This window comes from Numida meleagris, chromosome 1, assembly GCF_002078875.1.
Source record: "Numida meleagris isolate 19003 breed g44 Domestic line chromosome 1, NumMel1.0, whole genome shotgun sequence".
NCBI classification, from domain to species: domain Eukaryota; kingdom Metazoa; phylum Chordata; class Aves; order Galliformes; family Numididae; genus Numida; species Numida meleagris.
Window position 1 is genome coordinate 35460668 of NC_034409.1, and position 17244 is coordinate 35477911.

Sequence of the window (17244 nt, forward strand, 5' to 3'; positions counted from 1 at the left end):
ACTTGATCTTGGACTTCCAGCTCTGAATTTTTTCACAATCCTTCTCCTCACCACAGCCTTCTCAAACACATGAAAGCTTGTCTTTCCTTTTCAACAATTTTATCTATGGTTAAAACTCAGATGTGTTGTCCAGGTGACATTATTTGGGCAAGTTGTATGAGTGTGTGCATCTCTCAGTAAGATAAAGCATTGTGTGGCAGTTTTTTGGAGTGGCAAAGCAGGACTGCAGTGAAATAGAGATGATCAGAGGGCTGGAGCACTTCTCCTATGAAGAAAGGTTGAGGGAGCTGGGCTTGTTTAGTTTGGAGAAGAGAAGGCTCCGGGGAGACCTCATTGTGGCCTTCCAATACTTGCAGGGAGCGTATAAACAGGAGGGGGATCGATTGTTTACATGGGTGGATAGCGACTGGACAAGGGGGAATGGTTTTAGACAGAGACAGGGGAGATTTAGATTAGGATTCTATGAAATTCATCTTTCTTCTTGGGCTGACAGCAAGTCAAACATTTATAAACACCAAGCCACCTCCCAGTCCTCACTGGAGGTGAAAAACTGGAACTATGTCTGGCTGGTATCTCAGAATAGAGAAAGCTACTTAGACGCTGAATTTATTATATATGTCTTTGCATATTCCTAGGGGAGGGGATGCATTGTATAGGAGGACTCGTCTAACTCAGAGACAAATTAAGAATAACTACCAGGGAGAAAAAAAAACAAAACAAAACAAAACAAAAAAAACAGTAAAAAGCAGCAAAAACCACAGACTTTCCTATGAAGATAAAACCAATTTGTTACAGGGGAGATATAGCCAGACAAGAAGTAAAACTCCCACACTTCGTTTTTACACTCACTATTTCTTACGTGGGTGAGTAACAGTCTCTTCAATTAATGGATACCATGAAAGATGGAAGGGCCAAAACATAACAGCATCAACTCATTGAAATACCTAATATTATTTGTTAGAAGCTCACAAGACACTGGACCCAACTAAAAGCTGTTATGCTACGTTGCATAAATCCAGCAGACAAGTGAATGCAATAAAAAAAAAGTAAAGAACGGGGTGAAATGAGAGTGTTCATAATATCAAGTGTTTTTAAAAACTACTAAATCGTGTGGCTGAATGATATGCATTCTTCTTAAAGCATGGGGGCGAAAGGTAGAGAAAGAGTTGGCAGAGACTTTTCTTAGAACAGACACGCGTATTAATACACACATGCAAACAGCTGTGCAGAAGTCATCTGCTGGTAGAGATTTCCTGTATGCCCAGCCAACATTCGTAAAGTCACATCTCAGGGAAAGCAGTACAAGAAACATGCAAATGTGTGGCTCTGAGGGACATGGTTTAGTGAGAATGGTGGTGCTGGATTGATGGTTGTACTTGATGATCTTAGTGGCTTTTTCCAACCTTAATTATTCTATGATTCTATAGGAAGGGGTGAGTTTGGGCCCTATTCATCAGCTCCGGGAGGCTGAGCTCCAGAAGTGACCAAGCGAGAACAACAATCAGAGAACTTCCCTGAGAGTGGGAGAGAAAGAGAACCAGATGATCAGAGGAAAAACGTCCCATTGCAAAGCCATCACAAGGCAGCTAGGGAAATTTGAAACAGAAACAAGGATTGAGGATGAAGGTTAAAACTGGAACAAAACCTTGCTCATTTTCCTATCTGAACCAATAAGCTCAGCTGTAGCTTAACTGGTAGCTCATTCATCCAGAGTATGAGGCCAGAGGAAGTACTGGGGAGCAAAGACAACAGAGGGAGCAGAGTTGTCCATTCAGCAAGAGGGCAGGGTGAATGCACTGCATATTTCATATCATCCCGAAACAAGAACTGATTCAGATAGAGATCCTGACTCAGTGCTTCCCAAGATCCCTGCCACATCGCTGCACTGCACTTTCAGAAATGCTCTGGAGAGAAATGCACACTAGCACCTTGACCTGGAAAGGACAGGTCACGCTGACATGTAAGTCAGAAATGTCTTTTCTGTAATGTCAGCCCTTTGCTCACATGATTTCAGAAAGTTGAAGAGAAAAGCCACTTCAGAGCAGAAAATGGTATAGCAAAACTGAAAATACGTGAATTGATGTCATACATAGACTAACAAATTTAAATATACGTGAAGAGATTGCTATGTGGATTACAAGAGTGCCTAGAGTGACTGAACAATTGCAGAGGGAGTGTAGAGCTACTCCTCAGCACTGAGATGTCAGATGGACCCTTCCACACTCTCCAAGAGCACCTCTGGTTTGAGACTGGGCTTTCAATAGGTGTTACTTCTATAAAAAGTGCAAATGGCAGTAATTTGGGCTTACAGTAATTTTAAAGATTTTTAATGGCATGGTAAATATTTATTTGGAAGCAGCCTTCATCAGTGGATAGAAATACTTAGCTGAATTAACTTCTACGTATCCTTTCCGTGTATAACTTATTTTGGAGACAGAGACACAAATGCCTGAGTCTTCATTCTCCTAATTGTTCATGTAGCATTTGTGTGGTTGGTCTATACCTCATTTTAGAATTCATAGGAACACTCTGAAAACAAAGAGCTAGCTTGATAAGAAGATCAGTTAGAGGTTTTAAAATGAGTAATTATTTCCATTTGTATCCATGTCATTAGCCACTTGTGAAAAATATCATCTCATAAATATACCAAGGTATTTTTCTGCAGTGTTCAAGAAGCAAATAATTTTTTGCAATGTTTATGGAAAAAAAAAAAAAAAGAAAAAAAACAATGGCTAGGTAGATACCAGGAAGTTCACCAGATGGATAGTATGCATGTACCTTCATCATTGTTTTTTTTTAAATAAGAAACCACAAAAATCTGTTAGTTCACAGGCCATTTGTCATGAAATAATTCCCTGTTAGTCTACAAACTAAGACAACATTTATATGAACAACATAAGGCAGATGTATTTTATGTATTTTCAACAAATCTCTGAAAACTACCATCCACATCTGAAATTGTTTTCTGGTCCTTTATGTATTTTTGACAATACTGTTGTTTATCACTAAAAGATAGCTCTTCCATAAATTCACAACCATTTTATTCCAAATGTACTTCCACTGTTTTTAATGAGGGAAAGGAGTTTAACACATACATTTTTAATCAAAACCAGAACAACTTAGCTTTACAGTGAGTAAAAAAACCTTCCCAGCATCAGGAAAAAGGGTTCCCTAGGTATCTGTAGTGTCCATAAGAGAAACTTGATTGAGGAATCAAACTGTAAGCCTTGAGCATCCAAATTAAATGCAGCCCGTGATAAGTAGTTGTTTTCTGATTACGTGAAGCAGCCCACGTTCTTCCTGTTTCTGAGGTGTGTACGCCAGGTGTAAATTTGGGGAGTTTTGAGATTATTTAGGAAATAGGAGTATTCTCCTTTGCATTAAGTTCTTTTCAATTTACTTATGAAAGACTAACTGGATTTGGTATAAAATCATGAATGTGTAATATTTGTGTTAAGGTCACAACCTCTTCCATATTGGTTCCTTTATTCAATTGTTTGGGCCCACTACTTGAGAAAGTAAGAGCCTTATATAATATGTCTAGAACACAATTTATATAACTTTTAAATTAAAAAAAAAAATCTTTCAATTGATTTTTGTGAACTGTGAAATCAGCCAACCTATAACAGGAATCTCAAGCAACATCACCTGTATGAGGTCAAGCGAACAATGTCAGGTTGGATTTTCACTAGAGACGCTGAAGAACTGTACGTGGACATTGCAGCAAATTGGTTCAGACTGAGTTCTCTAGCATTTGTTTAGCCAAATTTTCAACTCTTGTTTGTATTTGTTACGTTAATTACACCACTCAACTTAGACTCAAGCTTTCTTGAGATAATGTAGTCATCTACATGCAGACCAAGTAGGGAAGATACGTTTTATAAAGCACTGGAAGTAGATTTTAACTTGCTGGAAAAGCACTGTTTGCAGAGTATTTCTATTCAATGCTCTGTCTAAAGATGAAAATAAAATGTCCAGTCTCATCCTGCTCCTGTAAGCCATAAATCACCAACACCTACGTACAGTCTTTCAGCATACAAGAAGAAATCTATGGAGGGTGGTATTACAGGATCAGCAACTGTTGTAGAGAGATGAGAAAGTGGATGGAGGAGAGAGTTGTACATAGCATAGAGAAAGATGTCAGTGGGTAACGTCTATTTTTTAACCTTCAGGAGCCCATAAGAAGGGTGCATCTGGGGGAATTTCCTTAGATCCGGTGACATTAACAGCCTGAGGATAACAAAAAATTGTGAATTGTGGAATGACTTTCCTTCCAAGTGTCATCGATTTGGGGTTCGTGGCACATGAACCTATGGGAGAGAGACCATACATTTTTCAGGAATATTTTCCTGCGGAAATAATTATGTAAAACCACTCAAACATCCGTAGTGCAGAATGGAGTTGAGCTAGAGGTACTTTGTGCAACAGGAAGCCTAAACCTTTTTCATTTCGAGCTGCGTCAGGTATGGTATGGCCATGGCACAGCTGCAGCTGTTTTTGCCATGGATCAAGGAATTACCCGGCTTACATCTGCACTTAAATTTCTGGCACAAGTCTTCACTATGGAAGGAAGAATATGCTCACTGTGAAAGAGCACCTCAGAAAGAAAAGAAGAAAAGAGGAAGCTGGAAAACTAGGGGTTGTATCTCCCTACGCTGCATTAGGATAAGCTGCACACAGAAGTCATAGTTGCTGCTGTTGCTCAACTATTACGCTGTTCCTCATCTACTTCAGCAGCCTACGTACATCATATGCATTGCAGAAGTTGCTGTTATCACTCCTCTGTCTCACACAAGGTAGCAGAGAGGTGAGAGTTTTTGTATGAGTAGCTATTTTAGGCTGAAAACCCCACAGCTCTCTGCCAGGTTTGGGTTGTTTTACACCTCCTGTCCTTTTTTTTTTTGGACATTTCATTTCCCCTACCTACCTACCACTAATCAAAACCAGAATAAAAGCACGGTCGCTCCTGGACTGGCGGGAGAAGGGGGTGGTGTAGGACAGATCTGAAATGACACCGTTGACCCAGGAGTCCTGCGGGATTCCGGAGTGAAACAGCTGAACTACAAGCTGTAGGCACAAAGTCTGTACCTACACAAAGTGGTCCTATTGGCTATTGGTTATCTAAAATGTCTCAGGGGAATTCCAGTGATTTGCAAGCCAGTAAAGGTGACATCCATACCATGCAATTTCGAGACAGAGTGGGCTCATGGATAAATGTGGTGCACAAGAGATTAATAAACGTGACGTTTATGAAAGGAAGTCACACCTCACTGTTAAGCTAGAGTTTACTGAAATGTCAGTGAATACACAGACAGGGCAAAGGCAAAACAACATCATCTCCTTGAATCCACTAAAGAGTCTCCACTGACTCTCACAGTACAGCTGCCAGTGAAGCTGAGTTGTTATGTAAAACCAAAGGCCTCACATAATCACATAGCTGGTTAAAAGACAAGAAATAAAGGGTAGGACTCAGCGTACAGGTTTTGCAATTGAGTGAGTTTAATCATGAGAGGGATTGCCTGGGCCTGTGCTTTTTAATTTGGCCATCTGAAATTTGGGAAATGGGGTGTACTGTGGAATAATTCAGTTTGCTGATGTACTAAGGTATTCAGGATAGCAAAGAGGAGGTCCAGATGCAGAGAACTGTTAAAGGACTTCAAAATACTGAATGACAAGGTAATAAATTGGTAGACTGAAATCGGTGCTGATGATTACAAAATTATACACACAAGAAGAAGCAATCTTCATTTTACATACACAGTGAGAGGCGCTGAATAAGCTTGTGTGTTAAAGGAACAAGGTTTTAGGATTTCAGCAGCCAGATCTGTAAAAACATTGATTTGTCTGAGTAGTAGTAAAAATGTCAAATAGAAAACTAGCAACCATTAGAAGGGAAACGTCAGAAAACAGAAATCATTATGGCACAGCACGACTGCAGCCTGGTGTATGGCCCTGGCTCCTTATCTCAAAGAGGATACGGAAAAATGTCTCAAAAAGAATTAATAGAAAGGAACAAAGTGGCATGGTTGCTGTGTGGGAGGCAACTACATGTGAGGACTGCTCGGCCTGCAACAGAGACAACTCAGTGGTGGAGGGAAATGTGGATGTCTAAATTCAGGAGTGGCTTGGAGAGAGCAGAGGGGCTCTCCTTGTCCCTCCCAGCCCCAGTGTGGGGTGATGAGAGTGAATATTTGGCTCAAAGCAAGAGGAGGAGTGTAAAGAGCAATGCAGAGGAGTGGAGAGTAAGGGCAGAATAAATGTACTGCAGAAATGACGCAACAAACACACAGACTTTCTGAGACAATTTAATCCATTTTTTTAATCATTTTTTTCCTTTTCTAATTGTAACTACCACAGAGTAGATAATACCATTTCACTCCCATGCACACACATCTGTTAACTCTCCCAGGCTGCATAGCTGGAAAAAATTGTACTGACCTTCAGTAAAAATATCCAGCATTTCCACTGTTTTTCTCTTTCAAAAGATTTAGGGCAGCCATTAAAATCCATTTTGCACTTAAATATAGCTTAGCTGGAAATGCTTTCCTTAGTTTGGTATTATGAGGAATGATATCCCTTGGATATGAAAGAAAATCTGACAGGCTTCCATGTTAAATGTGATTCTCCTCATTTGTATGGTACACAACTGAGAGGAAAAATGTGCTCTTGTGGAGTCTGATTTTTATGGTGTTCTTCTCTAACACATTTATCACATTAATGGAGCAAAACTGGGAATGATTGGTTCAGCACATTATCTTAAGCTTCCTGCAGAAGTGGTCTTACAGGCTCACACTGGGTAGGGAAGGCTCAGGGGAGAACCAACATGATGTGCCTGAGCAACAGCCTCCCCCCAAAACTGCCAGCTATTTGAGCCAGATTTGATGAGGTAGCAGCAGAACACATCTGATGGCACAGAGCACAGAATGGCATGTTGCATGGGTATGGGCAGCTGAGGCAGGATGGATGGGTAAATGTTATCTCTGTTGGATGTATAGCAGCTGTCTTAACCATTTTTGATGGAACCCTTTGGAAAGGAGTGGAAAGAGGTAGAGATTTCACTTTATAATCTAATAAAATAGGGAATTTACCTTTGAAATCCTAACCAGTTCTGGCTCTAAACTCCAAATATTTATTTACTCAGGAGTGGCAGGGAGACTCGCTGTCTCACTGTTAGTGCCTAATGAAACTTTGACTTGTTCCTTCCCCTCCCTTCATACAGAAGCTGCTGCAGCTGGCTTTGCTTCCTTGGAGGACAGCTGTTTGTTCCCTTTTTAGTAACACCTCATGAAACAGTACATACACAGAACAGCCCATTGCCTACGTTAAATGCACACTGAGACTTCTCATGCGTAGTCCTTGAACTGGAGAAATGCCACAGCATTATATCACTTGCATGTCACAAGCACGTGCACGGCTGTGATGAGTACAAACAAGAACAGCTGTTTCCTTCAAAATCAATTCAAGTCTCCAGGATTACTGAGTCACTTTGTTATGACTGTAAAATGAGGGCATGAATGAAGGTGTCTTACACCACGGGAGAGAACTGGGCCCAAGGAAGTAGAAAAGTCTGCAACGATTACAGCTAAACCCATTGGGCTTATTGCAACTAAACTTTGGGCACGGTGATGTGTTACTGCTTCAGCTCAGAGATTCAGCCATAGTTTGGGGTGGATTGGAGGTCTCATGTTGGCAGGAATCCCAAAGAAAACCTGCCCTGTTCCCAGTCAGCTCAACTAGTCTGCCCCTAGTTTGTTTATTTTGTAACACCCTTGGGACCTGAAAATTGGGAAGTCCCACAAACTCCCCTCTTCGAGCCCAAGCCTCTAGGACTATTCAAATCCAATCCCAGATCTTGGGCAGGGAGAAGGAACTGAAACATGTCTTCATCTACTTGTGTAGGGCTGTCTTTAGTGACAACATCAAGAAAAACTGGAATTCTACTTTTCACAGAGACTCTGGTGAATAAATATGCAAACACACTTAATTAATTTATTCTTTTCTTTATTTAACATCCAAATTTTAGAAAACTTTCATTGTGAAATCCAGAGTTTTAAATAATATTCAAGTACAAAAATATAGTCCTTAAGATAAAATCTTCCATACTGCAACTTCCAAATAAATAAATTGATGTCAGACACACTTAGATGATTCAATACAAAAAAAGTACAGAAACGTTCATAATAAGTGAGTTGAAGTTAAGTCAGTGCAATAGAGTTTGTCACATTTCTTGGAGCTGCCAAGTAGCCTGGCCTCTCAGTCACTTCAGTGCATAACAATAATTCTCAGCAATAAATCACCCAGATCCCAGTTCAGAAAAGTGCTTCAGCATTTTCTCACCTTTAAGCATGTTTATTTCCTTGATTTGGATTTAGATATGCTTAGAGGTAAGCAGATATGAATGGGTTTTCCTGAGTACAATTCAGTATTTCCACACAGAAACTTGGTAAACATCACCTCAGTCTGTATTTTCAGGTCAACAAACATATAACAGATAAACAGGATTTTAAGACAAAATCGTTTCTTATATAGCAGTAGGAGGTATAAATACTTTCACTGTTTGTTTGTATTTAATATAAATACTTATTTAAAATACTTAAATATTAATAAATAAATGTATAAAAAGCTCAGTAAAAAAATAAAAAAATAAAAAAATAAAAACCGTGCATTGTAAAATTTAAAATAGTTGAGTACAAAAGGTCATAAGATGCCATTAGCAATTGCATCTCCTCTGAGGCTGGTTCCTTTTCCTTTTGAGACTCGGAGGATCCACCAGCTTCTGTAAGACGATGAACAGCTCATTCGCAGCTTTGCGCTGGATTCTCAAGTCAGTCATCTGTTTTGGGCAAGAAACAAACAGGACAAAGGTCACACCAAGAGCTCTCTTTATTTACTGATTGTGTCCTACTAAACTGCTAATGGCGCAGAACAGAAACTGGAAGCTTTCGGTTATTCTACCGCCCAGTTCCTGAAACTAAGAACCACTTTTTCACAGATTTTTTGCAATGTAACAGACCAGGCACATGCTGTGCAACAGAGGTACTCTGTGATCACTGCTGGTTTGTGATGCCGCCCGCGGTACCCACCAGCAGCCAGCTCCTCCAGAGCACAGGGATCAGCAGAGGTTGGTGGCTCATACTGCAGGCACTCATCCAACAAGCCAGCTTCCACCCAGAGCCCACGGAGGTGTGCTGTAGCCAGGCACAACTTCCCAGACCAATTTCTAATCACCAGGAGCAGCTGCCGGTGCCTCTGTGCCAGGTTCTGGCGAGGCTCAGGGTGAGCGGCCCCAGTGCGATGCCCCACGCACAATGGAAACATCACACTTTCCAGCCTGAGTGGAGCTGGATGGGGGTTACCAGGTGCGTTACCAAACCAACACTGTCCCAAGTCAGGACTTTAACTGGAAAATACGTCACAAGTGCTTTGGTGGCAGACAGAGAGCCTTACCTGAAGCTTTGCCAGGTCCATGATATCTTTCACCTTCTTCACACCATCAGAAAGGCTGTCTCTCAGAGTACAGAGCTCCTCAGATATGTGCTTGATGTGCGGCTTTGACTGGTCAGTGTTTTCAAACATTTCCAAGTACATTGAAACAATCTGGCTCAGTATGATCTTTTTTTCATTACTCTGCTGAAGAATACAGTCAAAAAGAAAGGTCTGTGAGTGCTCATCAAGAGGAAAATGAAGGAAACTAAAATCCAGGGTCCTCTCTGCCACTAGTGACAGCATGACAAAGAAGATGCTGTTAGTCCTCTCCTGGGCTTGGCTGTACCTCAGGATCAGTTCATGGTGCAGCATAAAGCACACTGAACTTTAGGAGGTGCATTTTAAGGGAAGCTACTTTCTCATTTCTGACCTATGAAGCAGCTTCTGCTTGTGTTCTCTCAGCCCAGGCTGGTTACACTGGCCTTGGAGCTGCTTTTTACCCAAAGTGCTCTTCAGAGCGCATGAGATGATTTGTCACATCTGGTTCTGACTCACCCCTGTCCAGTTCTTCAGTTTCTCTATAAAAATAGGTCCACCATCAGCTACATCTGAATGACTTGAGTTCTACAACAGAGAACATACACATCTATTATACAAAAAATATTTATTACAAGGCAAATAGTGTTCTTCATTCAAATGAACAGTAAAAAGCACAGACACATGATTTTTGCACCACTAATGTGTAATTACTACAACACTTTGGCTTCTGAGCTACTTTACAAAGAGACTCTCTAAGCATTAAATCACATCGGACGACTACACAGTAATAAAAACCTCATTAGTCTTATTCTCAATGTAATCTTCTGATACAACTCATGTGAACAGAGCCATTTAGCACCACGTATTTTACTGAATGTTCTCTGTCAGTTTTGGTATTGACAGCTGAGAATTAAACTTATTAAGCCCTGCAGCTGGCTAGGCATTGTCAGATCTGGTCGTGCCTACAGGCTCGAATTTACCCTGTCTCAGTAAAATCTCAGGTGGAACAAAGAGAAATTTGCTGTAAAACTAAACTATACTGTAAAACTACCATTTGTAAAACTAGAGAATAGATCAGTAGCCCACAGTCAGATATGGGGATATGTAAGAGTTGTGGGCTACCAAGAGGCTTGCAGGGGCAGAGTTTAACCATCAGGTGTTAGCCACATGCTGTGGCAGGCTCTAGGAAACAAAGAACAACACAATTCTCCCAGCAAGGAAGGGCAAACTTAATCATTTCCTTTTCTATGTTTTGTCTTTCTTTTTATATACAACAGCCGCTATTTCCTTTTTCGTCTGCTTGGTAATTTAAATACCGTGAGTGTAATGGGAAAGCTTGCAGGCTGACGGTAACCCCACAGGCCAATAGGCTCCCAGTGCCGAGCACTTTGCCGAAGTCGACGCTGCAGCTCTGAAGGGTGGCAAGCATCTGCTGCCTACTGCAGTTTTTAATTTCTCTGCCAAAAACTCACCAGAGCTTCTCTGCCAGAAGATCTCTCAGATTGAGTAATATGTATTCTAGTATGAACTTCTCTTATCTGTACTAATGACAAATTTAGCATACAAGGCTGATTTTACAACCGATCTCCTGGCAATTTCGATCAATAAAGTATTACACCGCGTCTCTGAGGTGATTCTTTGACTACTAAATCTCAACTTTCAAATGCACAAAATTCTGAAAAATCTGAGCTGGAAACAGGAGCAGACTCCTGCTGTTACTTTCATGTGTTTAAAGAAAAACAAAAACAAAACCAAAGATATATTAGGATGAAAGCTGTTTAGAAGAAGTGCCTCTATGGTAGATCTCTTATCTCTATGACTAATCCCAGCTGAAATCAGCTGTGGACTACTTCAATGCCTCCTAGTTGAAGACAGGTGAATTACTATTATAGTCATTAAGCTATCAAAATTCTGTCTGAAAAAAGGTACTATCACTTAACATTTCCACACCAGACCATAGTCACAGATATGAAATCAGGATGCCTGGAGGTTGTCAAAGTGGCAGTAAATTGCATCTGAATAGAATTGAATCAAGACTCATTAATCCATTCATAATAAATTGTATTAAGATTTCTTGTTATAAAATATTGCATGAATTCAAAAGCTGAATGGTGCTGGGAGAAGTTCTTGTGAAAAGTGGAGTATCCCTCAAATAAGTGCAAAATGCTGCATTAACAGTCAATGTATGAAAAACTGAATGAAAGACTGAATCATACCAGTGAAAGAGCAAAAGCTGGCAAAACCAAAGAAACTGATCAAATAATTCTATAATCACCCTATACTGTATATTGATACACACTGAGGTCTAGGACAAGCAGTGCTCTACAGCACTACAGCACTTACATCTACAGCACAAGAAGCAGGAGAAGAGAAATGCAGTAGAAGGCTATACTTACAAAGTCAGCTTTCAGTTTGTCTATATCATCTTCAAGTTGAGCAAGATTTAGACTATTTGCAGTACGTCCAAAATAAATCATGATGACAGACAGAACAAACAAGTTGTAAGTCTGGCAAGTCATCTTCTTGGTGATGGCTCAGTTCAAATGCTCAGATAACTTCTGGGAGATGTCAGATCTAAGCTCAGTGAGCTTCAGCTTCTAATAGTTGTATCTTCTCTTAGAAGAAAGTAGACGAATGAACTTCATCTGCCTGTCAGTGGTATTTATACCTGGTCTTGAAATTTTTTATTTCGTCATCATAGGCTGTGTATATTTAGCCAAGATAGTGTCAGATAAGATTTTGCTTCGGGCTGGTTGAGGGAATCCCTCGAAAGTGTCTTTCTTAAAGCATGGTCCTGGAAAATTTTTCAGTGGTTCGTCAGAGGGTAAAATTTACGTGGCAATTTCTGAAGTTTCTTTTACCCATGGTGGGGAAAAAGGAGGAAATTATTGTACTGATTGAGGAGTATCCCTTGTGGCTCAGGCATAATCTTACAAGCTATCTGAAAAATCGTACCATGTGGTTAAGGGGTCAATATAACAGTCAACTCATTTCTGGCATTCTTTTAAAGTAACCACTGAGACTACTGTAGCATGTATCAGAATTCAGGATATCACTTTAAATTTTATATCTCCTTAGTGCTGTCCTTTCATGAAACACTAATTTCATTCTTTCCATAGTCTAAAATCTATTCTAGCTCTTTCTTATTATTTATGCCTGAAATCAAACTAAACTTAGGGAAAAAGAGGTTCTGGCATGGATGCAATGCTGTATTAAATATCTCTATGATTTCTTACTATCTGCAAAAGCAGAATATTTTCTACTCAAGGTACTCATCTGTGTCTGACAACGATTAAAGTTCCTCACCTCATTAACTTGCACTTACATGTGGGAAATATGAAAACAGAAGGACGTTGTTTAAAAAAGCCCAGTGGAAGCAGACAAACAACTTGGATGATCTCCAAGTGTGTGTAGACCCCTGCAAGGTATATGTTGAAGGTAGGTGGAGATGGGGTTCTTGTATAGGCACTGAACTCTGCTTTGAAGAATATCATTAGACTAAAAAAATCTCTCTGTGTAGAGTTTTATAAGAAGTCAGAGCAATTTTTATGCTCTAGTAAATGAATGCAGGGTGGGTAGCAGACTCATGAGGAAAAGAAAAAGAACCTCATAGGAAAAAAAAAAGAAAGATCAGGAAGGGGGAAGATATGGGCTCAGTTCACACAGTCCTCAGCGGAGGATACCTGTAGCCCATCAGAAACAGAAGAGACTCAAAGTGGCCATCAACAAGTGTAATTTGAGCTCCCCGGTGCAGTCCTGGATGGGTCTTCAAATGTTCCTTACAAGAAGTTGTCCCCTTCTTCTACAGCACCTCTGACCTCAAGAGATGGCCAGTAATTCTATCAATAGTTTTTTATCCACAGATTGAAAGAAGATCTCCATCTACAGAGTAAGTCTAAGCTGCTATGACCACTGCAAACAGGGAATTGCCATTCTGCAGACAGAAGAAGCAAATCCCAGTCATGAGTCATGAGCCCAAAATCTACATGCAAAACTCCCTGTGAACAACAAGATACCAAGATGGCATGCATTTCACAACAGTAGCAGTACTGAACTTACTTTATGACTGTAAGTGTACTTGGAGTATCAATGCTAGACAATATCCTTATTGGTTTTAACTTGGAAAATTAAAATTGTTTAAGAAATATCTTAATTGCCAGAAGTGTTGTCATGGAGGTGGGGGGATAGTGCTAATCATGGCTATTCAATGACTCCTCAAAGTACTGCACAAAGCTCAAAGTCATCATGCTAGAAATACAAAGTGAACTCATTTACATGCAACACAATAGCAAAACCAGTCTATCAAGGCAAGGCTGGATCAGGCCGTGGGCAACCTGATCTAGTTATGGATGTCAGATGGGGCCAGATGGGCCAGATGATATCCATCCTAGGGTTCTGAGAGAGATGGCTGATGTGGTTGCCGAGCCGCTCTCCATCATATTTGAAAAATCATGGCTGTCCTGTGAAGTCCCTGGTGACCGGAGAAAGGGAAACATTACTCCCATTTTTAAGAAAGGGAGAAAGGATGACCCAGAGAACTATAGGCCGGTGAGCCTCACTTCTGTGCCTGGGAAGATCATGGAGCAGATCCTCCTAGAAGACATGTCAAGGCACATATGTGACAAGGAGGTGATCCCCAAGGGCAGATCTTCCCTGACCAATCTGGTGGCCTTCTGTGATGGAGTGACAGCATCGGTGGATGGGAGGAGGGCGATGGATGTCATCTACCTGGACTTCTCCAAAGCCTTTGACAGGGTCCCTCATCACATCCTTCTCTCCAAATTGGAGAGGTATGGATTTGAAGGATTGACAGTTCGGTGGGTTAAGAACTGGTTGGCTGGTCGCAGCCAAAGGGTTGTGATCAATGGTTCTATGTCAGGGTGGAGGCCGGTCACAAGTGGTGTCCCCCAAGGACACCTTCAACATCTTTATCAGTGACATAGACAATGGCATCGAGTGCACCCTCAGCAAGTTTGCAGATGAAACCAAGCTGAGCGATGCAGTTGATACACTGGAAGGAAGGGAAGCCATCCAGAGGGACCTGGACAGGCTGGAGAAGTGGGCCCACAAGTGGGCCTGCACTCAGCATGGGGGTTGAGACTAGATGATCTTTGAGGTCCTTTTCAACCCAGGCCATTCTATGATTCTGTGATTCTATGATTCTATGATTCTATGTTTTTGTTAATTGCCGGAGAGCTGGACTAGATGACCTTAAATGGTCTCTTCCAACTCTAAGGATTGTGTGATTCTATGATTCTTTGATTCTATCCGTGATGTGAAAATATCTGGATTGTTTTGCAAACCAAGCAAGGTTAAAATGCATGTTGTGGTGCAGCTAAACATAGGTTCATCCGTATGGGAAAATCAAGAAAATTTTACAAGACAAGAGACACGTGCTAAAGGGTATCAGTTGGCCATGAGCCAATGGAGTGATTCTCTGGTAAAATGTTGGAAAATAAATGTCAGTGGCATATGGAAAGTGATTCCTGTTACATATGGCACTCTTTAAACTGTCAGAAACATACAGCTGGAAGACAGACTGGGTCATCAAGTCCAATTTTTTTGCCACGTGTCTTAATTTGAGTAATGGCTTTCTGTGGAATTACTGGAGTATGTGTAAAGAAGTGCTGCTAGGAGGGTATACAGTTTGGAACCATTTACTCAAACAAATTACAACACAGCTGAACATAATTAATTGCTGTAATTAACCAACCAGGCAAAAGATATAATTCCAGGAGATGAAAGCTGAAGTCAGTAATGCTGCATTGTTCTGCATATGACTACTTACACTGCACCAGGTTAGACTGCTGTGTTAAGCATATCAGACATGCATTTTTATGCATAGGAGAGTCACTTCCCTTTGATCTCCCTTTACTGAACAGAATGTTAAGTTTAGCTTTTAAGAATAATAGAAGTAATACCAGAAGGAAAGGATTTTTCCAGTGCATATTTTGTAGATGCAGGTTGAAAGTTCTGGGGATTTATATAGCTAATTTCATCACCAGATCTCATCACATTTCAGAGGAGACCACAATCAAACATCAAATTTTGCAGGTAAGAAAATAGAAGCAAAGAGCAATGGGATGATTCGTAAGCAGTCAACATGTAGGAAAGGCAAATCTAGGAACACAAAAAATATCTTCCAGTTTCAGTCTGGTCCTTTGCCCACTAATCATCACCATAAGTATTATATCATAAACTGAGATAATAAATTGAAAAACAATAGCAAAGAAGAAGAAATCCATAACATATAGTTTTGTCACGCTATCTTCTGAGTGCAGGTCTGACTTCCAGGTACCAGTCTTCTGAGTATCGAGGTTATAGTCCTATTTCAGTACTTCTATTCATCACCACATTCGAATGATCGGGCAAACAGTTGAATATTCTGTGGCAAATGCATAAGCTGGTGACAGGACAGAAAATGTATTGTAACATAAAAATTCTTTACATTTGTGTAAGTTGTGCCATGTTAATATTTATGTGCTTTTATAATAATTTTCTTTTCTATTAGCACATGCCATCACGTCTCAAAATCATCTTGAAACTAAGCAACAGCCTAGATTAGCTGGTCAGAATGTGAGGACTCTCACATTTTGCTTTGCTTCCTGGTGGTTTGCTTCCTATTCCCACACAATGTATGCAAACAGATCTCCATGGTCTCATGTATGCCTTGTTGGACAAGAACAGTGAGCAACAAAGTTGGGAGGATAGCTCAAGTTAGGACACTCTGTCTACATTGCCTTTCCTGAGCATCAGCATCATTACATACAAAATGGGATATCCTGTAAATATCTCCCCTCTTCTAGATAGAGACAAGGGCTTAAGACCATCCAGTTTTTTAACTGTCTTCCTTAGTATGTGTGTACTGAGCACATGCTGGATGGGAATGAATGCTTGCTACTAATACCAAGATCTTTGCCTGAGCACTAGTTGTTATCTGGGTAAAAGAGATGCCAAAATAGTACTGAAAAGACTTGTGCCACATGTAAATGGAATGGTCCTTGTGTGTAGCTCAACAGTTACAGGACTGTCATCTCTTCCAAAAGCAGTAGGAAATGAAAGCAAAGCCTTTTTTCGCTTTGCTGTCTGGAAATCTTCTGATTCTTCATGCAAAGTAGAGGTTTCATACCTTTTTGTTCAGGCAGCACCTTACATCACTTACCCAGTTATGTCCTGGCACAGTCATGTCAGATTTCACTGTGACCACTGACTAAAGTTTTTCCCTTTCATTTTTTATTTTATGTGAAATCTTCAGTGTGCTAAGCAGTTACAAAGGAACTACACTTATTAGCCCAGATCACTGACAGACTTTCATTTCTCTAAAACTCAGTGTCTCTTTCTATTACCACTGCACAAGGAAAGCAGCCCAGGGCTGGAAAACCCATTCTGACCTGGCATAACACTTCATTTTTTGCTTTACTTTCCTATAAGGTAGAAGTAATTCCTTCTGTTCTTCCTCCACAGTGCTGGGGGGCAATAAGTGGTCTAAATGACAGAAGTTATACACACTTCATAACAGCACTACATAATTTCTAAATATTATTATTCATTTTACAGATATCTATCTGCAAAGTGGATGTCTTGGTAATCAGACTTCATGACTTTGTAACTAGCCCTTGAGAACACACTGGAAGACTAACATTTTTCTCTACCACAAAAAGAAAAAAAGAGAAAGAGAGAGAGAGAAAGAGAGAGAGAAAGAGAGAAAGGAAGGAAGGAAGGAAGGAAGGGAGGGAAGGAAGGAAGGAAGGGAGGGAAGGAAGGAAGGGAGGAAGGGAG

General features: G+C 40.5%; 1 protein-coding gene across 4 annotated transcripts in view; it reads right to left on the minus strand.

Moving 5' to 3' along the window:
• IFNG (interferon gamma) overlaps window positions 7985–17244 on the minus strand; it is a 13693-nt gene continuing 4433 nt past the window's right edge. Inside the window, exons 1-4 of one of the 4 annotated variants that reach the window (XM_021385115.1) lie at window positions 11862–13927; window positions 9982–10050; window positions 9448–9627; window positions 7985–8833 (exon numbers count right to left, since the gene is read on the minus strand). In XM_021385115.1, the coding sequence (XP_021240790.1) occupies window positions 8711–8833; window positions 9448–9627; window positions 9982–10050; window positions 11862–11984 (495 nt within the window). In that variant the 5' untranslated portion in view covers window positions 11985–13927 and the 3' untranslated portion in view covers window positions 7985–8710. Of the gene's footprint in view, window positions 8834–9447; window positions 9631–9981; window positions 10051–11861; window positions 13928–17244 lie in introns of those variants that run through there. The other 3 variants (XM_021385114.1, XM_021385117.1, XM_021385116.1) reach the window with 3 other exon arrangements.